The sequence below is a fragment of the Exophiala oligosperma genome (genome assembly GCF_000835515.1).
Source record: "Exophiala oligosperma strain CBS 72588 unplaced genomic scaffold supercont1.1, whole genome shotgun sequence".
Classification (NCBI taxonomy): domain Eukaryota; kingdom Fungi; phylum Ascomycota; class Eurotiomycetes; order Chaetothyriales; family Herpotrichiellaceae; genus Exophiala; species Exophiala oligosperma.
The window spans coordinates 392,335-412,035 of record NW_015622818.1 but is presented as its reverse complement, the minus strand read 5'-3'; the positions used below and the strand labels follow the sequence as shown (position 1 = coordinate 412,035).

At 51.6% G+C, this 19,701-nt stretch overlaps 10 protein-coding genes across 10 annotated transcripts; 6 read left to right on the top strand and 4 right to left on the bottom strand.

Annotated features, from left to right (window-relative positions):
- Positions 1 to 1,398: 1,398 nt before the first annotated feature.
- PV06_00148 (uncharacterized protein) lies at positions 1,399 to 2,148 on the bottom strand (the record flags this gene model as incomplete). The annotated part of the gene is made up of 1 exon (XM_016400616.1): positions 1,399 to 2,148. One exon carries the CDS (start codon positions 2,146 to 2,148, stop codon positions 1,399 to 1,401), a length of 750 nt encoding a protein of 249 aa, XP_016267669.1.
- Positions 2,149 to 3,372: 1,224 nt separating this feature from the next.
- Positions 3,373 to 4,232, bottom strand: PV06_00147 (uncharacterized protein; the record flags this gene model as incomplete). Its single annotated transcript, XM_016400615.1, has 3 exons — positions 3,373 to 3,679; positions 3,806 to 3,932; positions 4,145 to 4,232. The coding sequence occupies 3 exons, from the start codon at positions 4,230 to 4,232 to the stop codon at positions 3,373 to 3,375; spliced, it is 522 nt and encodes a 173-aa protein (XP_016267668.1).
- A 414-nt stretch (positions 4,233 to 4,646) lies between these two features.
- Positions 4,647 to 5,063, top strand: PV06_00146 (uncharacterized protein; the record flags this gene model as incomplete). Its single annotated transcript, XM_016400614.1, has 1 exon — positions 4,647 to 5,063. The coding sequence occupies one exon, from the start codon at positions 4,647 to 4,649 to the stop codon at positions 5,061 to 5,063; it is 417 nt and encodes a 138-aa protein (XP_016267667.1).
- A 267-nt stretch (positions 5,064 to 5,330) lies between these two features.
- Positions 5,331 to 5,714, top strand: PV06_00145 (uncharacterized protein; the record flags this gene model as incomplete). Its single annotated transcript, XM_016400613.1, has 1 exon — positions 5,331 to 5,714. One exon carries the CDS (start codon positions 5,331 to 5,333, stop codon positions 5,712 to 5,714), a length of 384 nt encoding a protein of 127 aa, XP_016267666.1.
- Positions 5,715 to 5,828: 114 nt separating this feature from the next.
- Positions 5,829 to 8,216, top strand: PV06_00144 (uncharacterized protein). The gene is made up of 2 exons (XM_016400612.1): positions 5,829 to 7,720; positions 7,773 to 8,216. Exons 1-2 carry the CDS (start codon positions 6,760 to 6,762, stop codon positions 7,958 to 7,960), a joined length of 1,149 nt encoding a protein of 382 aa, XP_016267665.1. The 5' UTR covers positions 5,829 to 6,759; the 3' UTR covers positions 7,961 to 8,216.
- A 101-nt stretch (positions 8,217 to 8,317) lies between these two features.
- PV06_00143 (fumarate hydratase, class II) lies at positions 8,318 to 10,589 on the top strand. The gene is made up of 3 exons (XM_016400611.1): positions 8,318 to 8,898; positions 8,953 to 9,970; positions 10,023 to 10,589. The coding sequence occupies exons 1-3, from the start codon at positions 8,481 to 8,483 to the stop codon at positions 10,207 to 10,209; spliced, it is 1,623 nt and encodes a 540-aa protein (XP_016267664.1). The 5' UTR covers positions 8,318 to 8,480; the 3' UTR covers positions 10,210 to 10,589.
- Positions 10,590 to 10,592: 3 nt separating this feature from the next.
- PV06_00142 (argininosuccinate lyase) lies at positions 10,593 to 12,414 on the top strand. Its single transcript, XM_016400610.1, has one exon. It carries the CDS (start codon positions 10,785 to 10,787, stop codon positions 12,180 to 12,182), a length of 1,398 nt encoding a protein of 465 aa, XP_016267663.1. The 5' UTR covers positions 10,593 to 10,784; the 3' UTR covers positions 12,183 to 12,414.
- PV06_00141 (uncharacterized protein) lies at positions 11,997 to 13,510 on the bottom strand. Its single transcript, XM_016400609.1, has one exon. The coding sequence runs from the start codon at positions 13,338 to 13,340 to the stop codon at positions 12,486 to 12,488; it is 855 nt and encodes a 284-aa protein (XP_016267662.1). The 5' UTR covers positions 13,341 to 13,510; the 3' UTR covers positions 11,997 to 12,485.
- Positions 13,511 to 13,588: 78 nt separating this feature from the next.
- Positions 13,589 to 16,845, top strand: PV06_00140 (uncharacterized protein). Its single transcript, XM_016400608.1, has one exon. It carries the CDS (start codon positions 13,720 to 13,722, stop codon positions 16,570 to 16,572), a length of 2,853 nt encoding a protein of 950 aa, XP_016267661.1. The 5' UTR covers positions 13,589 to 13,719; the 3' UTR covers positions 16,573 to 16,845.
- Positions 16,846 to 16,989: 144 nt separating this feature from the next.
- PV06_00139 (uncharacterized protein) lies at positions 16,990 to 19,372 on the bottom strand. Its single transcript, XM_016400607.1, has one exon. It carries the CDS (start codon positions 18,537 to 18,539, stop codon positions 17,739 to 17,741), a length of 801 nt encoding a protein of 266 aa, XP_016267660.1. The 5' UTR covers positions 18,540 to 19,372; the 3' UTR covers positions 16,990 to 17,738.
- Positions 19,373 to 19,701: the final 329 nt, after the last annotated feature.

The window sequence follows — 19,701 nt, the reverse complement described above, 5'->3', positions numbered from 1 at the left end:
CCATTCCCCTTTCCCATCTCTCTCGATTCACATCCCTTACCACTACTTCTTCTGCTCTTTCGCATCCATCTGCTGGCCAGCCAAACCGAAAAAGAAAGCCGTGTCTCTCGCGCGCTCTCGTTAGCAGAGGATCGTGGTCACCGAAGACCTTTGTGAACCACTTTCTCGGTAGCTCGTTGTTCCTCGTTTTGCCCAACATGGCCACGCAACACGACGATAGCTCCAGCGACCATGCTTCGCCTCCCGTCGTGGACAAGGACCCGGCGTCGCATATCGAACAGATCCATACCAATGAAAGAGTCCCGGGACATCCAGGCTATTATGAAAAGGATGGCCTGCGCACGTACGGCGACGACGAGGACCACGATCATGAGCCTCCTGTAAGTGGCCATTCCCTAAGCCAGTTGTTCGATCACCGTTGTGTCCTGACAAGAAGACCTAGATGACGTTCAAGAGAATCATGAGTCTCGTCGCCATGGCTTTCCTCTGGACCGGTTCTCAAATCCCCGTGTACATCCTCGGTGGCATCCCGCCGTACATTTACGGTGATATCGGTGGTGTCGATCGATGGATTTGGTTCGTCCTGGCCTACCTCCTCGCCTTGGCTGCCATTTGTCCCTTTGTCGGGTCCATCTCAGACCTCATCGGCAGACGTTATGTCGCCCTTGGGGGCTCGACCCTGCTCATTATCGCCATGATCATCTGCGGGACGGCACATACCATGAACGTCTTTATCAGTGAGTCAGCTCCCCTCAAATTTACCTATACTTTCACTGTTGCCGCGTTGCCACAAGTCAACCTCTTGAAATTGCGCTTTCCAGACCTTCTGACATGTGATGTACGCGCACAGTGGGCATGGCTTTCTCCGGCGTTGGCGCTGGCATTTGCGAACTCACCTCTCTGGCCGTCACCTCGGAACTGGCGCCGACCCGTAAAAGAGGCAAATACGTCGCCATCCTGGTGTTCACCATCATCCCATTCTGCCCGTCCGTGCTCTGGGCCCAACTCATCGCGTCCCACGCCGGCTGGCGCTATTGCACGCTGCTCTGCGGCATCTGGGCATGCGTCGGCTTCGGGGGGACTCTCCTCTTCTACTTCCCACCTCCCCGCCCCAACAGCCGTGGCCTCAGCAGGAAGGAAATCATTGGCGAAATCGACTTTGTCGGCGGCGGTCTCTCCATCATCGGCATGATTCTCTTCCTCGCCGGTCTCCAGTGGGGAGGATACCAGTACAAATGGAGCCACGCCCACGTGCTGGCGCCGTTGATCATTGGCGCCGTTTTCCTCTTCATTCTGTTCCCGATCTGGGAGATCAAGTTCGCCAAGTTCCCCATGTTTCCTTCGCGCATGAAGCAAGAAGCCCGTATCCTGACACTCACTTTAATCATCACCGCCATCTCAGGCGCCAACTTCTTCAGCGTCATCATGTTCTGGCCGACGCAGGCGTTCAACGTCTACGGCCACGACCCCGTCGGTGTCGGCATCCGTGGTATCCCCATCGGTTTCAGCATCCTCGCGGGCGCCTGCATCGTCTTGTGGCTGTTGTCCGTGTTCCGGGGCCACAACCGCGAACTCATGATCTTCTCGTCCGTTCTCATGACCGCGGGATGCGGCGCGTTGGCATGCGGCACCCGGTTCAACCTCAACACCCTCTGGGGTCTCTTGGTCCTGGGCGGCTTGGGCATCGGCGGCATCGTGGTCCCCGCGAGTATCATGACGACCATCATCTGTCCCGACGACATCATCGCGACGGTGGCGGCCCTGACTCTCTCGATCCGCGTGATCGGCGGGTGCATCGGTTACACGGTTTACTACAACGTCTTTATCAACAAGTTCGTCCCCAACGCCGTCAAGTACATCGGCGGCACCATGGCGTTGGAGTTGGGCATCACCAACGAGACCTACATCACCGAGGTCATCCAGCTCACGGGCGCCAGTCTGCTCGAAGGCATCAAGGAAATTCCCGGTATCGCCGGCAACGAGACCGCGTACGAAATGGTTGTGCTTGCTGGCCAAATCGCCTACGCCGAGAGTTACAAGTATGTGTATTTGACCAGTATCGCATTCGGTGGTATCGCCATCATATCCAGTATCTTTTTGGGCAATATCGACAAGTACATGGATGACCATGTCGCTGTTGTGATGCATTAAGGGAAAGTTTTTGGTCTTCCGAGGAAACCATGCCCTCTTTTAGGGAGGGTTTGTGTCGGTTCGGCGGGTCGAGGTGGTGGTGCTGGTGGAGGCACGACCTTTATGTGTTGCTGACCGACCGACCAAATCCTCTCGTCGTATCCCACCGTCGAGCGAGTTCGGAAAAGAACCGTCAAAACGGGAAAGTGGGCCATGGTTGATTTACAACGTTTGGAGGACCCGAGAGTGAGTGCCGTGGTGTGGCATCTTGTGTGTACCTATATAGGTACAGACACACATGATGATGCTGATACTTATACATATCCGCGTGTGGGAAGAATCGAAAATATTGTTTCAAACCAAAAAAAAAAAAATTTGTCGTCTAAACAAACATTTTCTTGTTCCCGTGGCTCACATACCCATGTCCTGGTCACTGCCTGCAATGTGTGGATACGAGTACGTGAGATGTGTGTGTGTCGGACGGTTTCGTATTCGACGTAAAGTTTCATTCCCAACCACTCATTTGGTAAAACGGAACTTTTGAGAAAGCCGTCTTGGTATGTCGTCTTGGTCTTTTTGTGGGCGGTCAACCTGTAGCTGAGCTGACCCCAAAGCGAATCATTTGTTCCCCGGAACGCCTCATTTTTTTCCGTTCGTATTCGTGTTCGGGAAGGCAAGCCACAGACGTTTGGTCTTACAGTAGAAAAGAGAGGGGGGGATGGGGAAATGGAAACATAACGGTGAATGATATGTACTCGTTCGTATTCGGTACAGGCAGGCAACCTTTATATAGGTACTCCGTATGTCCTCGGCTTTTCCAAGCAAAAAAAGGGTCGAGGAAACGAAATAAATATTTGTTTACTCATCGACCCCGGGGTTCAAAAAAAGAGACAACCACAACCATGATAAGCCCCGAATCCCCGGGGAAGCCATGGTACAGTCATTGCCTCTATAGCCCCACCCGCCCCATGCAATAAGATGTAATAAGTAGACGTTTTAGGGTCCCTCAAAGTCAAGTCAAAGCGTGAACCGGAGGAAATGTTGATCCGTCGGCCGGCCCGTATGGGGATTTGAAAGATCTGATCCTTTGCTCCTTGCTCAGGCCAGAGTGATGTGCTATACCTCGATAGTGGCAACTCGTTCTCGTCGCCAACCCGAGTCATGTCCATAGAAAGGCGAAGCAACAGTTCGATGCTGCACGTATTTATGGACCTTGAGAACCTCGAGTAAACTGGGTGTTTACTATAGTTCCATCCTTCCCAGCCCACTTAGTTCGATCTCCGCCAAATCTTTGTCGTCGTTCGAATCGGTTTCGTCGTCGTCGTTGTTGTTGGCGTCGGCATCCTCGAACCATAACCTAGCGTGACCATAAGATATACACAACTCTTCTCCGGCCTTGATGTCTCGAAGGGCCGTGTAAACAATCACCTCGGTCTCAAAATTGCGCTTCCAACCGACATTCTGAGCCCGGGTGGAATGGTTAAACATGGAGCCGAGTCCGAGAGCCAGGGCTTGGGTAGTTGTCTTGCCAGATTTGGAAGGCCAGTAGCTGAAAAACAAAGGTCAGAGAAGTAAGCACTGTGGGCCTGATCTGATGATGATACACCATGGGGATATCTGTTCGGGCCCGTTTAAAAACCCCCCCCGGGAGTACAGTATAATATGCGGAACTTACTAAGTGTAGTGTTGTAAGCATGTATGTTGGGTGTGCTTTTCAACTTCCTCTTGACTGAAAACTAGAACCGGAGATACATCTATGACGGTGGACCTGGATATGTCTTGGGTTGCGAAAACTCCTCGACCTAGATGATGATCGGAAAAAAGAGATATTTGTCAGGGTGCATCTTTTTCCTTATAGCCAAGTTGGGTCAGGTGTAGTGGATGGGCGTCCAAAGCAAGAATGCCAGTATAAATCACAACTTTCGATTGAGAATGGGAGCGAGATGCCTCATTGCAGATAAGGGGATGCTTATAGACGTGTGCAACTCATCTTGGGATATAGTAACTAACCCACCTTTAGGAGTGTTCATAACCAGGACGAGGCCATTCGCTCTCGACAGCGGTTGTCGAGCATCTTCATCATCAGCATCATTAACTGACATGGGGGGTTGCTCTTGAGGTCCGGGGAAAAGAGAGACAATTACGTCAAACTAGAAACAAGGGATAACATTAGGCAAAACCGAAACAAACACTCGATGGAACTCGTAATCGTACAGAGAACTCCGTATGCTCCAGAGCATTGGCAATATCAAACAGAAAAAAAGGCTCAGAGTCTTTTGAAATTGTGCAGACACCGAAAGGGGGCAAGCGTGGATTTCCAGATGGTATGATGTCATGGTCAGCCTCGCGACATTTTCGATTTCCACGCATTCAATAACATTCTCCCTTGCATCCCCTCAGCAGACACACAGACGCATCAAGAGAGCGCAAGACTCTGTCTCAGCTAGAACCTTGATCTGAAGCAAAAGACGCTGGTGAGAAGTGATTTCCAAGGCGCAACTTCTTTTGCTTTGTAAATGCTAGATGATTCGGAACGGGCTGTCTTGATGATGTTGCAAGAGCCAGCAGGTAAGTCATCACAAGACTTCAATCGATGGATTACATCCGACACGCAATCCTGCGTGAGCATCACGAAGTATATCGTCAATGCACGTTGCGGCATTTTTTCATCATCGCAGTGTATGGTGAATAGGCTCGGAATCTTCCTGAGACTCAGCAAACCTCCTACTGGCCACGCATCCGAACACTTCCGTCGAGGGTTTGAGCAGCTTATTCCAGGACCCTTGTGCACAACATTGCGCCATCTAGGACTTTCTACGGCCGCAGCCTCGGCGTTCCAGCCTTGCGTATGCATGTTTACAGTTCCCTCACTGGCCCTACCTGCAGATCATGCTTACCATACCCCGGACTCACCGGATTTCGGGACCATCTGAACACGCGAATAGAATCCGAGTCGGCGACGCATAGAATCAAAGTCGACGTCATTGAGGCCTTTTTTTGACGGCGTCGTGTGTCTTATGGTCATCAGCCGAACAGCATAAGTATGCCTGAAAAATCCGCCTCTTTCCCTTCTCACGAAGACATCTTTAGATACCGTCAGTGATATATAACGACCAATCAAACCTCAACGATATTCAACCCTCACTAGACAATCCCAATCGCAAAACCAACTCGCAACCATCACATATCAATCTGTCGACATGGCCGAAGGATTCAATGGCATGGCCATGGACCAGCCCGCTGGTACCAGCAGGACGAATCCATATGCTGCGGAATCGTGGCTCGAACCTTGGCTCATCAAACATTCCGAGTTCTACCGCAAACACCTGACCAGAGATGGTCGCCGCGAGAGCAAGTCCACCCGCCGTCACAGCATCGTTGCCGAAGGACTTGAGTCAAGGAAGAATTCTGCCGCTCTGCCCGAGAACGACAGCGCAACAACCGATGCCGCTCCCGCTCCCGTCGAAGAGCCACGACACAGTGTTGAGGGCGAATCATCCGCGTCCGAATCTGAGAGCGCACCCAAGAAGACAAGACCATTCCATGGATGGCGCAAGACTGTTGGCTGGGTCCCTCATCCATAGGGGATTGAGTCTGTACCGAGTATACTATTGTGACACATGAGCTATCGAGGGGAAGTGGAAGTGGAGAGTGGCATGACATGTAATATAGTTCCTTATGAGAGATACCCTAGTTGTTTTCGTTGACTATGCAATGTAGCATAATCAAATATGCTTGTACATTTATCCCTCCAGAAGCAGGTCGCCGATTAAAAGTCCTAACTACCTATTAAGCTTCTGCCATTCATCTCGGCTTTCTATGAGTTTTTTGTTTCCGATTAGGTAAGGCAATATTCCGAACGCTCTGTCCATCGAAACAATCAGAACGATGGTCAGAAGGTGTTCTCGACTGAGGCAAGAGAACCCACGCACCGATCGGCGCTATTTGCGAGCAGAGAAGTAGTATAGTAGGCGAAAACCTGGATTACTAAATGTGGTGGGCACGGTCATGGTCCATTTACCCTTGGACAGATGTCTCGCCCGAGAAATACACTGGACTACACGACTCCGAGGACACTGCACGTGACCTGGAGCATCAAATCCAAGGCTACGGACCATCTCAGCCAATCAAACGCGGGTCGCAATCGCGTCCCAAGGGGCGCGTGGAATATTGGCTTGCCAACGAAATTGCGAAAATTTTCAATCATCAGCGCAATGGTTTTGTAAGCGGGAGGATAGGCAGAAAGCAAAGTAGTGGGCGTAGACAAGCAGCAGAAGACCAGACGAGATTCCTCAGGTACGGAGTAAGGCCGCCAGGGATATATAATAAGAAGTTGACCCCCTGTGGCCGCGTCTTACAACATACGAATACGGACACGGAGACCTCGTAATACTTTATTGCTTCCACCACAAAACAATCCCCGGTGCCCGAAACCATAACAACAGACGACAATCAACGAGGCTCCACCCCTAACCAATCCTCAAAAAAGTCAGCCCTGCACTTTTCTCACCTGAGGGTTTCATTCCATTGTCCTATACATACTCCTTACACCGTGTCTACGTTCAATTCTTCTTAGTTGTTTAATTTCATCTTGACCCGTCCGTCTTCTCTCCAACCCCCAACAACACCATGTCTACCCACACGATCGTCATCATCGGCGCCTCCTTCGCCGGCCTCACTGCGGCTCAGGGTCTGTTGAAGACTGTTATTCCTTCTTTGGGTGGGAAGGACAAGTACAAGGTCGTCCAAGTTGCTCCCAACGAGGAGTTCTACTGGAAGATTGGTGCCCCCCGAGTCATCGCCAACCCCGAATCTCTGCCTCTCGAAAAGGCGCTGCTGCCAATCGCTCCCTACTTCAAGAGCTACGGGCCTGAACAGTACGAGTTCGTCAAGGCGTATGTCACCTCAATCGATCCTGCGACCAAGACCGTCCACACGAGTACCTCTGCTGCCCTCCACTACGATTCACTCGTCATTGCCTCTGGCACCAACTTCAACACTCCCCTCTGGACAGTCACAGACGGTTCAGAAGCCCTCAAAGCTGCCCTGAACGACGTCCACGAGAAGATCCCAAGTGCGAAGACGATATTGATCGCGGGCGGTGGTGCTGCTGGTGTTGAGACCGCCGGCGAGTTTGGCGAGACGTACGGAAAGACGAAGGAGATCACAATTCTCTCGGGCAGCACCAGCTTGTTGCCTAGGCTTCACAACAAGAAGATGGGCACCGATGCTCAACAGCGACTTGAGAAAATGGGTGTCAAAGTCATCAACGACAATGTCAAAGTTGTCGAGCACACCAAGGAAGACGGCAAGGATGTCTTGAAGCTGAGCAACGGCGAGACCAAGACGGTCGACATCTACATTGAAGCCACAGGCGACAAGCCAAACAGCAAGTTTGTCCCTCAGGAGTGGCTCAACGATCGCAACCAGGTCAAGACTGATCCTCACACACTTCGTCTGGACGTTCCTGGTGTCACTGGTGTCTACAGTTTTGGCGCCGTCGCTAGCTATTCCGATGGCGCTGCCTTCGACATTGGCTTCGCAAAGAATGCTTTCTTGGAAACCCTCAGATCGGATCTGTCAGGAGCGAGTAAGTTCCACCTATCCATAACTTTTAAACATGCGCTGATCCATTTTCCCAGCTCCCGGCCCTCGGACCAAGAAGGTATACAAGAAGATCACAAGTGACATGCAGTTCGTGCCAATTGGCTCGCAGGGCGGTGTTGGTATTGCATTCGGCTACAAACTGCCCAGTTTCATGGTGAAGATGGCCAAAGCCAAGGATTTCATGATTGGCAAGGCTGCTCAGACAATTGAGGGCAACGCCTGATCTATATCGTCAGTGTAGCATGTCGAGAACTTTGGCTTTGATTTTGTATAGAGATACCCAGTCTTGTCAGCGGGTGCGAAAGGCAGACCTGCAGGGAGGACTTTGAGCGTTTGATAGTTGCATAGAAGCTGTTTATAATCGGGCATCATACCATTAGATTCCGGAGCTCCCAAAATCTTTCTCACTTTTATTACTGTAGTACACCTTGAAATACATGGTCCAGAGACATGACCAGCACCGGGAGAATCAGGAATGACAGAGGGTGCTTATTCATGCTTCTGCCCCCTGTTGTCGCGATATTTGCCGACGACTACATAATATTTTTCTGGAGCTCCAGCTTTATCGGATCGGGGCCGGCAGGGAACCAATGGAGAGGTCCATGGCTTTCTCTCGCCCATTTCCTCTACTCAGCGCATTTCAATGTTTTTGACGATCGCGAGAAATAGTTTGCCCTACATAGATCTAACTTCTTTCTGCGTCTTGTGGTAGTCTTTTCCTCTATTTATTCGTCCTCTTCGCCATGATGCTCGGCCGACTTTCATCCTCGGTCAAGACTCCGACTTCAGCAAAATCCTCCTTGTCACATGCATCTAAAGCAGTGCGGAGTAGCCAAAGCTTGAGAATACCGGCCCAAAGACTTTCCTGCTCTTATCCTTCGCAAGCCTCTCGAAGACCTTCTCCGGCGACCTTTAGCACCTCCCCAAGCTCCTACCGGACGTTCAGCACAACGAGAAACATGGCGGCTTCTACGAGAACGGAGACGGATGCCTTCGGACCTATCGAGGTACCTTCAGATAAATACTGGGGTGCACAGACGCAGCGGTCTCTGGGGAACTTCAAGATCAATCAGCCACAAGACCGCATGCCGGAGGGTGTCGTGCGAGCTTTCGGTATCCTCAAGGGTGCAGCTGCTACGGTGAACATGCGCTATGGACTCGGTAAGTAGCCCGAGCTGTATATTCTCAGTACACAGGGTTGACAAGCCTTCCTAGATCCCAAGGTTGGAGAAGCCATTCAACAAGCTGCCGCCGAGGTGGCTGCGCTCAAGCTGATTGACCACTTCCCTCTCGTCGTTTGGCAAACCGGCTCCGGCACCCAGTCCAATATGAATGCTAACGAAGTCATCTCTAACCGTGCCATTGAGATCCTCGGCGGACAGATGGGCAGCAAGAAGCCTGTCCACCCCAATGACCATGTCAATATGTCTGCCAGCTCGAACGACTCCTTCCCGACCGTCATGCACATCGCGGCTGTCCTCGACTTCGAACAAAGACTGATCCCGGCTCTTACCAACCTGCGAGATGCTCTACAAAAGAAAGTGGAGGCATTTGACAAGATCATCAAGATCGGTCGAACGCATTTGCAGGATGCCACTCCCTTGACTTTGGGACAGGAGTTCAGTGGTTACGTCGCCCAGCTTGATCGAAACCTGGAACGAATTCAGGCATCTCTACCACACCTCCGGCAACTAGCTCAAGGTGGTACGGCCGTCGGTACTGGGCTCAACACCTTCAAGGGCTTTGCGGAAGGAATAGCCGAAGAGGTCACCAAGATGACTGGCACTGAGTTCATCACTGCTCCCAACAAGTTCGAGGTTCTGGCCGCTCATGACAGCATCGTCGAGGCTTCTGGAACCCTCAACACTCTTGCCGTCAGTCTCTTCAAGATTGCCAACGATATCAGATACCTTGGCTCCGGCCCTCGCTGCGGTCTCGGCGAGTTGGTTCTACCCGAGAACGAACCCGGCAGCAGTATCATGCCCGGGAAGGTCAACCCAACCCAGTGTGAAGCTATGACTATGGTGGCTGCACAGGTCATGGGTAACCACACGGCTGCCACCGTTGGAGGTCTCAGTGGTCAATTTGAGCTGAACGTCTTCAAGCCCCTTATGATCCGAAACCTCCTTCACAGCTCGAGAATTCTGTCCGATGCCATGAACGGATTTGTAGAACACTTGGTGGAAGGACTACAGGCCGATGAGAAGAGAATTGGTACTTTGCTGCACGAAAGGTATGACTCTGACGTACTATTGATTTCGAAGTTAATATTAATTTGTTCGCAGTCTTATGCTTGTCACCTGTCTCAATCCAGTCATCGGTTACGACATGGCTTCCAAGGTGGCCAAGAACGCTCACAAGAAGGGTTTGACACTCAAGGAGTCGGCTATGGAATTGAAGGCGCTCTCGTCTGAAGACTTTGACAAATATGTCCGACCAGAACTGATGTTGGCCCCCAAGGAGAAGAAATAAATTTAAACTTTTGTACCATATTTGAGCTCTTTCGAGTATCCAAAATGGATTTTTGAACACATTCAATGTACAACTGACACTTGTCTTTCTTTCTTTGCTTGACTAGGATCATACCGATGCTCCGGCTGGCCTCAGATTCATGGCCAAGCATTATATTACTCTATATAAGTCTGGATATATCTTCCAGAGGGCTTTGAAGCAAGTAGAAGACGATTGTACAAGTATCCGTATTAGTGTCTGTAACGTTAGGCGATGCTACTTATTCCTATCGGATAGAGACAACTAACCTAAAGTGGTCACCCCAGACAGGCAAGTTATCCGGGCGTCGATGGGGAACTTTTTGCTCGTCGCTAGATAAAAGTAAACGGCAAATGACTCAGTAACAAATGTTCCATTCTCGAAGTACCAGTCTATCTGGTGCATAGCTCCATCGTCGCATTCTCTCTGCCCCCCAAAGGTCTCGTCGCTTATCATTGAGATTAGAACGTCTAATCTGGGGAGTTCAAAAAAGTTTTTGAGCTACATTCTCCACAGACTCTCACCCCATATCTCCAGACCAACAACATCAAACAGCCATGTCGGAATCCAAACCCAACGCCAACATGCTATGGGGGGGTCGCTTCACCGGCGGCCTCGACCCTCTGATGGTGTCGTACAACGAGTCCATCTACTTTGACCGGGCCATCTACGCCCAGGACATCCGAGGGAGCATAGCATACGCCCGCGCCAACGCCAAGATCGGCATCTTGACCCAGGACGAATTCCTCGCGATCGAAAAGGGGTTCGGGGAGGTCCTCTCGGAGTGGGAGAGTGGCAAGTTCGAGATCAAGCCCGGCGTCGACGAGGACATCCACACGGCCAACGAGCGGCGGCTGGGCGAGATCATCGGCACGCAGATCGCGGGCAAGCTGCACACGGGACGAAGCCGCAACGACCAGGTCGGCACGGGCATGAGGCTGTGGCTGCGCGACCAGCTGAGGGAGATGGAACGACACCTCGTCTCTCTGCTCCGCGTGACGACGTCTCGCGCCCAGTCCGAAATCTCCGCCTTGATGCCGGGGTACACTCACCTCCAACGGGCGCAGCCCATCCGCTGGTCGCACTGGCTCCTGAGTTACGGGAGCGTCTTCACGTCGGACCTCGAGCGGTTGAGGGAGGTGATCAAGCGCGTCAACAGGTCCCCGTTGGGGTCGGGCGCGCTGGTGGGCAACCCGTTCGGCATCGACCGCGAGGCCATGGCGAGGGAGCTGGGGTTCGAGGGCATCATCAACAACTCGATGGCCGCCGTGGCCGACCGGGACTTCGTCGTCGAGACGCTCCAGTGGGCCGCGACTCTCATGCAGCACATCTCGCGCTGGGCCGAGGACCTGATCATCTACTCGACGGCCGAGTTTGGGTTCGTCCGGCTCGCCGACGCCTACTCGACGGGCAGCAGCCTGATGCCCCAGAAGAAGAACCCGGACTCGCTGGAGCTGCTCCGGGGCAAGAGCGGCCGCGTGTTCGGCTACATGGCGGGCCTGATGATGAGCGTCAAGGGCCTCCCTTCGACCTACAACAAGGACCTCCAGGAGTCGTTCGAGCCCATGCTCGACGGCGTCAAGACCACGGCCGATTCGATCCAGATCGCCACCGGGGTCCTGTCGACCCTCTCCATCTTCCCTGACAAGATGAAGGCCGCCCTCACTCCGGACATGCTCGCCACCGACCTGGCCGACTACCTGGTCCGCAAGGGCGTCCCCTTCCGCGAGACCCACCACATCAGCGGCCGCGTCGTCGCCCTGGCCGAGAAGGAGGGCAAGCCCATGGACCGACTGAGTCTGAAACAGCTGCAGGGCGTCGACCCCAGGTTCGGCGACGACGTCATGGGCGCCTTCAACTACGAGGCCAGCGTCGAGAAGAGGACGGTCCTGGGTGGGACGAGCAAAAAGAGCGTCGAGGAACAGATTTCTAGGATTCAAAAGTTGCTCGAATAAATTTTCCTTGACACGACAACTGGGTCTATGTAAATTGTTACTACGTTGTAACACAAATAGAGATAGAAATCGGTGTCTCAGAGACCTTGTTTTATTTTCTCCTTTTCACGCAACACGGACTTCTTTTATGAGGGGAGGATAATGTCAAAAGTGTCCAGGTTTCGTTTTTGGTATCATAATAAAACAAGCTCTCATATTGAAATGCCCGTCCTCCTTGGAGCTTTAGTTGTTTGAATACACATTTACGCAGTACAATTGTAGCCCCAAACTTGATTGGGCAGGCCAAAAATGTACCTCCAGGAATCATGCAGCATCGTTCCTTTGCGCCCTGGCGTCCGTTTTCTGTTGTTGAGCAAACACACCGGCGCCGATCGGTGCCGCTGGAGGACGTTGTTCTTCAGCCTTGTTGACGTCTCTCAATGCGTCCTCCTCCGAGGCCATGACGGTCCCCGAAAAGGCCGCCAGACGTTGAGTCTGCTCGTTGACCATCTGCCGCGCCCACGCGTCCCAGTCGTTGTACATGTCGTTCTCGATGCCCATGCTGACCTGGATGGCGGACTTGCCGAACCTGGCGCCCATGTGTCTCGCCTCTTCCGCCGCGATTCTGTTCCTAATCTCCTCCGACCGTCGCAGGGCGTAAAACTCTTTTCGGGCAACGTCGTAGGCCTGAGGGACGGTGATGTCGGGCACGTTCTCGAGCAACCAGAGCTGCCTCTGGACCACCGACTCTCCCGACAGTGCTATCCCCGGCTGCTGGACCCCCTTCGACCAGTCCGCATTCCTGTACTGGTCCCCGGACGTTTCCAGTACGACCCGCGGCCGGGCCAGCTCCCAAGGGTGGTCGTTGAAGAAGCTTTTTCGTAGTTCATCTTCCTCGTACCGGAGGTGTCGCGGCGTAAACAAATTTTGCGTCTTGGTCGACCTGGCCTTTTTCGGTTCCGTCACTTGTGCGTATTGCTCGGTCCTCCCGTTGGGCAGCGTTCGCGTGCGGACTCTCGTCAATCGGTGTTTTTGAGGTTGTTGCCGGATCAGTATCTGTGCCGGAGGGACGTCGCGAACGACGTCCGTCCAGATCGGCGTCGTTGATATTCTGCCGGATGCGATGTTCTGGAGGACTGTTTTGCGGACGTTGATCGCCGTGAGGTCCAGGCGGCCCATCGCGGACAGGGAGGTGGTGGGAAGCTGATAGAAGAGGAGAAAGATTTCAATTAGGCTTGCTGGGCAGATCTGACCTTTGGTTATCGCATTGTATGTAGACGGGCGGAAACGTGGTAGGGGGTTTGATGCTCTGTCTTGCTTGAGCAAGTCGAAATAATTCGAAAGCTCCGAAAGGGCTGCGGCGAAAAAGTCGCGCTAAGAGGATGCCCATTCCATATTATGTATTTTCCACTCTGCCGACCATGAGACGGAGGTCTGTCTTACTACGACTACACAGCACAAAGAACGCCCTGAATCTCATTCCCTCGACGAACACCCCTACATCCAAGGCTCTTCTCGCCTCCGTAGGGACCTTCGGTGAGAATATGCCTGCGGTCATATGCACCGGCCTTCGAAGTTTGCAGGGTGCAGAAGCATTCAGAATACGACCTCGACGTCTCCTCTAGCCTTTTGCGATTTCCTTTTCCCGTCGAGCCGTCTGACTACCTGCCGCCAATCCCGTAATGTATCAACGGCCCTGCGAGTACAAGATGCACAGTCGCTCGAGTCGATGTTCTACGGCGCATTGGCGCACGCCACAAGCTGCCACCGAGCCAGAAAGAACTCTCGAGATCAATCAAAGGGCGTCTCAGGCAATGGAGGAGCTGCCATCCGAGCGATGGACGGTCACAGGACATATAGCCGCCACCCTGCAGACGCAAGATCTTTCCAGGCTCGCTGTCGAAACATGAGTACCACGTCTCGATTAGCACAAGCACGGCCTAGACAAGCCAATCGTGTGAAGGACTTTTTCGATGATAATACCTTTGAATTCGCCGCCAAAAGCCGCCTGCCGATGGGGTTCTTCCATGATTTGGATGTGCTTCAGGACAAGATGGACGAAATGAGACAAGAACCTGTGAGGGAAGAGGCAGACAAAAAGGAGCATGAGCAGGAGGAGCAAGAGCGGTCGGCATCTCAGCTTGAGGAACAGGTGCAACTTCTAAACTCTGTGAGGAAACTTGAGAATAAACTGGCTCAAATGAAGTCCAAACTGGCCGAGTCGACAAAGCACGCACCCGTTCGAATCGAGCCCGCACCACCACCTCCGGAGGTCGTTCTGTCGAGGGATGATTACAAGGCATTGGTTGACTTGTACTATTATACCAACCACAGACGGTTCGACCCCGAGTCGCCTGATGCTTCTCCAACACCCGTGCTGCTGGAGGATTATGCGTTCAAGTTGTCAGAGGACTTTGCTCCACCACAAGCATTTGCGGAGTTCTATAACGATGATGAAGACTACAAATCGCCTTTAAAAGAGGTCGAGGAAAGACTGCTTTCACGTCAACTACGGGAAGTCAGTGTCACCCAGGATTTTGTTGATTTACTACTGGACAACCACTCCAGCAATGCAGAGCTGTTCAAAGCCTACAAAAGGCTACCGCAGCCTGGTATGGCATTCTTGCCCCGAGGTATAGTACGGGTTTTCTTACAACGCATGGCAACTCCATGGCAAAAGAGCGAAAAGTCGATGATCAGGTATCTCTCACTGATTGACGATGCGCAAAGGGCGGATGTACCAGTCACTAGGGCTGAATGGGCTTCGGCCATCTACCTAGCTGGACGATCATTCGCAAAGGTCACTCAATCAGAAGTCAACGCCGCCTTTCGAATATGGAGACGGATGGAACACGAGGCAGGCGTCAAGTCCCATCATGTAACTCTCAACATCCTCTTCGATATTGCAGTCCGAGCCAACAAGTATCCCCTGGCGCAGATGGTGTTGAAGGAGATGCATGACCGTGGCCTTCGTCTGAACCGGCTCGGTCGCGTAAGTGTCATCTACTACCATGGATTGCGAGCCGATGGAGACGGTGTACGAAAAGCTTATCGAGATTTTGTAGATGCTGGCGAGATTATTGATACTCTGGTGCTCAACTGCGTGATTGCGTCTTTGTACAACGCACAAGAGCCAACTGCTGCGGAGCAGATATATGAACGCATGAAAAGCCTCCAAGAAAACCTGCGACGAGGCAGACGGGACGATGGTCAGACTGTCTTGTACAGACGATATCCGTTGCCTGGAGGGGAAGTGATCGAACATGAACTAGCAGCCAATCATCTGAAGAGGGTGTTGCTGAAGGCGTCGAGGTTGAAGGATATACTTCCCGAACAACACCAACAGCTACAGGACGCAATGCCACTTACTCCTGATCATGTCACTTTTCGCACCATGATCTCTCACCATGTCAATGTCTCTGGGAACCTCAACCGGATCACAGTCTTGCTCGAGGAGATGAAAACCCTCTTCAACCTACCCATGCAGAGCGTATTCTTCCAGTTGTTGTTCAAAGGATTTGCCTTGCATGGAGCCACTCGAGACCCTGATGCGTCCTGGAATAATCAACGGCTGGATCTGGTCTGGAAAGCATGTCAAGACGCCATCCGAGCCGGGCAAGCTGCTTCAAGGGGCAAGTTTTCGAGAGATGCCGATGCCACATTGCCCACGTCCGAGGCAATCGAGCGATCCCCTGAGCACACGTCTGATCCCACACGCCCAACACCTATGAAGAAGCTTAGCACATGGAATGAGTTTGTTCTAGATCTGGCAGTGTTTCCTCGAGAACGCCGCAAACACATTGAGCGCGTTCACGCCGAGCTCTTTGATGAGGAAGAAGAACAGAAAAGGGCATTGTTCAAGTCGTCGTCGTCGCCATCCTCCTCATACACTACCAAACAATCGCTTCCACATACACAAGAGACATACTACCCTCTCGGCGACGCGGCTTTAGATCGAGAAGAAGGCGAATACGTTTTACCGTCGCCTAGTCAAGTGATCGATCCTGCTTTCCAACAGCACCGGCAGCATGATGAATCAGGGCATTTAGAAGAGCAAAGAAGTGAACATGAAGGAGAATATCAGGGTCCGCACTACGAAGGGCAAGATCATAACGGCCAATACGAAGACCGCGAGCAAGACCAGGACATGCAAGACCAGGACATGCAAGACGAGCGAGATACGAGACCTATTTCGATAACGTCAAAACACCAAGTCCAAGCCACGAGGCCGCTGATATGTTGGTTACTGCGCGCCTACACGGTGTGCACGGGGGACCGGAAAAAGGTCGAACAAGTCTGGGCCACGGTCCGCAGACTGTGGAAGACGCAAGATACGAACGATCGAGAAAATGTCTCGAGGGTGTTGAGAAGATGCCTCAGGGATTGTGATCGATTTGGACCACCTTTGTGATGATATTCAATATATATAAACATAAAGGTCCAGCTCCTGCCGAAAGCTTATTTGTTTTGTTCCCTGAAATAAACAGAGTAGAGTAAATGTGACGCCGGCTTCGAGTGGTGTCACACAAGAAGCGTTCAGGAATGTATACAGATATATGCTGTTTTTCGCCGAGATTGGGTGGTTGATACTGCTGAGTAAACACCAGGTGTGATATAATACGGTCCAGCGATATTCTGACGGTCTAGCCAGTCTACAGGTTTGTTGTATCTTGGTACATATCAGAGCTTCGGTTTAAAAAGGTTTAAAAAAAATTAAAAAAAAATTAAAAAAAAAGGAAAAGAAAAAGGAAAAGAAAAAGGAAAAGAAAAAGGAAAAGAAAAAGGAAAAGAAAAAGGAAAAGAAAAAGGAAAAGAAAAAGATCAAGGACAGAGTTGAAATTTTCTTTCCTTTTGCATTCACGAGACAGATCATTGCCTGCCCCCAAGTACTTGCCTACCCAAGTGGCTATACCCGTATCTTACAAGTACCTATGTTGTGCCAAATTTAAAAAAAAAACACAATATAAGCCACATCACCTTTGGAAGGTGTCATGCATGATGCATTTTCCAAAGCCTTTGCCCTGCCCTTTCACAAGATGCAAAAAAAAAGACAAAAAAAAATACAAAAATGCCAAAGGAAAAGGAGCTGCAAAAGAGCATGCAAATAACATGCCTTTGTCCTTTTCTTCTTCCCTCTTTCCTTACTCGCTGCCACCGCATTTCCGATCGAGACCAAGCAGAACTCTCTCCAGCTTCAGTTCGACAGGAACCACTCTCTGGCGGGTAAACCAGACCGAATTTCTTTCAGTTCTCGTGACCCACCCATACCCATGACTATACTCTGTCTCTCGAAGCTGTTCACTCCCTGGTCCTTCTGTGTTCAAAACTCTTCTGGCCACACCGATCCAACTCTCCGATGTTACCTCCATGTCCTCCCCCCTACTGTATTCATCGCATTTGGCCTGCTGTTCCGATGGATGCTCTGGGTTTGACAGAGCCAAGGATTGATGTGATAATGAATCGATCCGGTGCAGCCGTGCAATGTTGTTGTTGTTGTTGTTCTTCGTATGTCAATTGTTGTTGTTGTTTGTTGTTGTTGTCGTGTACACCCGGTACCTGATGCCAACGACGGAACGGTCACTTGTACGACCAGCGTCTGGCGGATTCGAGGATGGCGTCATTCTCTTTCTTGACCCGCTCTTGGTAGTCGTTCGGGGGGCACTCGGAGTCGTCGCTCGTGGTGGCAGTCTCGAGGGTATTGTTGGTGTAGACGGACGATTTGGTGGAGGATCGCACCGGTGCTCGCCAAATGCCGCCGACGTAGCCTCTTTCGAGGGCGAGGGCTTTCAAGGTGTTGGCGTCGTAACGTTCGATGAAGATCTTGTCCAAGGGCCGGTCCTTTGGCTTGGAATAGCGTTCGTACTCTTCGATGCAATCCTCCAAGGTCCAGCCGGTGACTTTGCGGAAGCAGGCGACCATGGTCCCGGTGCGGTGGCGGCCCTTGTTGCAGTGGATGAGCATCGGGTAGTTGGACGGGTCGAGGATCAGGTTCAGCACCTTGTTGACGGTTCCGTCCGGGCTGTAGACCTTGGGGTCCTTGTTGGCCTGGATGGGGATCTGGTAGTGGGTGATGCCGTTGGACGTGATGAAGTTGGCATAGTCGAACGGGATGGGCGAAGAAACCAGGGTGATGATGGTCTTCAACTCGAGATCCGACAGGGTGTCGAAGTGGGCGTACAGAGGGTAGCTGGATCTGAATAGGCCGGGGGCAATGACTTGGAAATTGGCTGGGCGTCCCGATCCATCTGGGGTTGGCGGCTGGGATTTGTCGTCCTGATTGCTGATGGGGGTTGAAGAGACGTCAAGAGCCGCGAGAGAATCCGCAGCAGCTTCCACACTGGCACGCACTTCCTGTAGATCTTGGGTTTGGACCGACATTTTCGGTGTGGTGGCTTCTTTGTTATCGTAAGAAGCCGTTTGAAAACTTGTTGTAATCAAGGTGACGGTTTACGGCGAATTTCGACTCGGGTGACGATGTGTGAATTTTGTTAGGAGGAAATTCAAGACCGACGAAAAGAAGGCTGGAAGGAGATATATATGAGAAGGGAAAAGGTCCTCGAGAGACAAGTTTTGTGGATGTGTGGGCGGAGATGGTGTCGAGGATGGTGGTGAGGACCTGAGAGTTCGTTTCTGAACTGGACCCAAGAAGACGAAAGGTTTAAAGAAAAGCGTCTTCGACGCGTCTAGAGGAACATTTTGCCGGTATGGAGTGATGGTACCGATGGAAGATACGGTAGAGCTGATCCAGCTGGAGAGGAAGATGGTCGTCCGAGCCGCAGAACCAGACAATGAAGCTCACTTGTGGGGGAGGTAAAAGAGGATGTATATTGTTTCGACCAAGGAAAAGTGTGAGGTTCGTGTTTTGGTGTCGAGGTTTAGAATGAGACAGTTCATCTCGACCTGAAACGGTCTCGACAACACTGGAGAGTGATTCGAGGCATGGTGTTTTAGAGAAAGCGGCTCTGCGGGAGCAGCAGTGCGAGAGTGAGAGAAAAAGAGACGGCGAGAGTGTGAGTCTCGTGGCGAGATGTTTTTCTGAACGACACGAACCAGGTCGAGGAAGAGCTCTAACTAGTAGGAAAAGGGAAAAACACAAGAAAATTCGATGGATGAGGGACAGAGAGAGAGATGGATCAATCAGAAAGTGTGAAAGCAGCCGACGCGGAGACTTTGAAAATTGCTCGTACGAGACACACACACAGAGAGAGACGTCGGTACCGAATAGTAATTAATGTAAAGAAGCCACAAGGAAAAAAGAATTTAGTGGCATGAGAGAGTTTCATGAGACCAAGGCACACGGGAAGAGAAGCACGTGCTCATTGATTTTACGTGGAAATACGGAGTACGAGGGTGAAGATCTGAAGTGGCTGCCTTGGTAAAAAATATGGGGAGTCAGAGTTATGCAGACGGATGAGTCTTTGACGTGCCAAAGAGTACTCGGTAGAAAATCCCAGATGCAAAGCAAAAATATCTTCTTTGCTGCCTGATATACGGAGTGCAGAGTATGAAACATAACTCAGGTGAATACTCCGTACTATTG

Bases quoted from the DNA above. Each gene is read 5' to 3' on its own strand.
- PV06_00144 (XM_016400612.1), top strand. From the start codon at position 6,760: ATGTCTACCCACACGATCGTCATCATCGGCGCCTCCTTCGCCGGCCTC. The intron at 7,721-7,772 runs GTAAGTTCCACC...CCATTTTCCCAG, and splicing joins ATCGGATCTGTCAGGAGCGA to CTCCCGGCCCTCGGACCAAG.
- PV06_00143 (XM_016400611.1), top strand. From the start codon at position 8,481: ATGATGCTCGGCCGACTTTCATCCTCGGTCAAGACTCCGACTTCAGCA. The intron at 8,899-8,952 runs GTAAGTAGCCCG...AAGCCTTCCTAG, and splicing joins GAACATGCGCTATGGACTCG to ATCCCAAGGTTGGAGAAGCC. The intron at 9,971-10,022 runs GTATGACTCTGA...ATTTGTTCGCAG, and splicing joins GGTACTTTGCTGCACGAAAG to TCTTATGCTTGTCACCTGTC.
- PV06_00142 (XM_016400610.1), top strand. From the start codon at position 10,785: ATGTCGGAATCCAAACCCAACGCCAACATGCTATGGGGGGGTCGCTTC.
- PV06_00141 (XM_016400609.1), bottom strand. From the start codon at position 13,340: ATGGGCCGCCTGGACCTCACGGCGATCAACGTCCGCAAAACAGTCCTC.
- PV06_00140 (XM_016400608.1), top strand. From the start codon at position 13,720: ATGCACCGGCCTTCGAAGTTTGCAGGGTGCAGAAGCATTCAGAATACG.
- PV06_00139 (XM_016400607.1), bottom strand. From the start codon at position 18,539: ATGTCGGTCCAAACCCAAGATCTACAGGAAGTGCGTGCCAGTGTGGAA.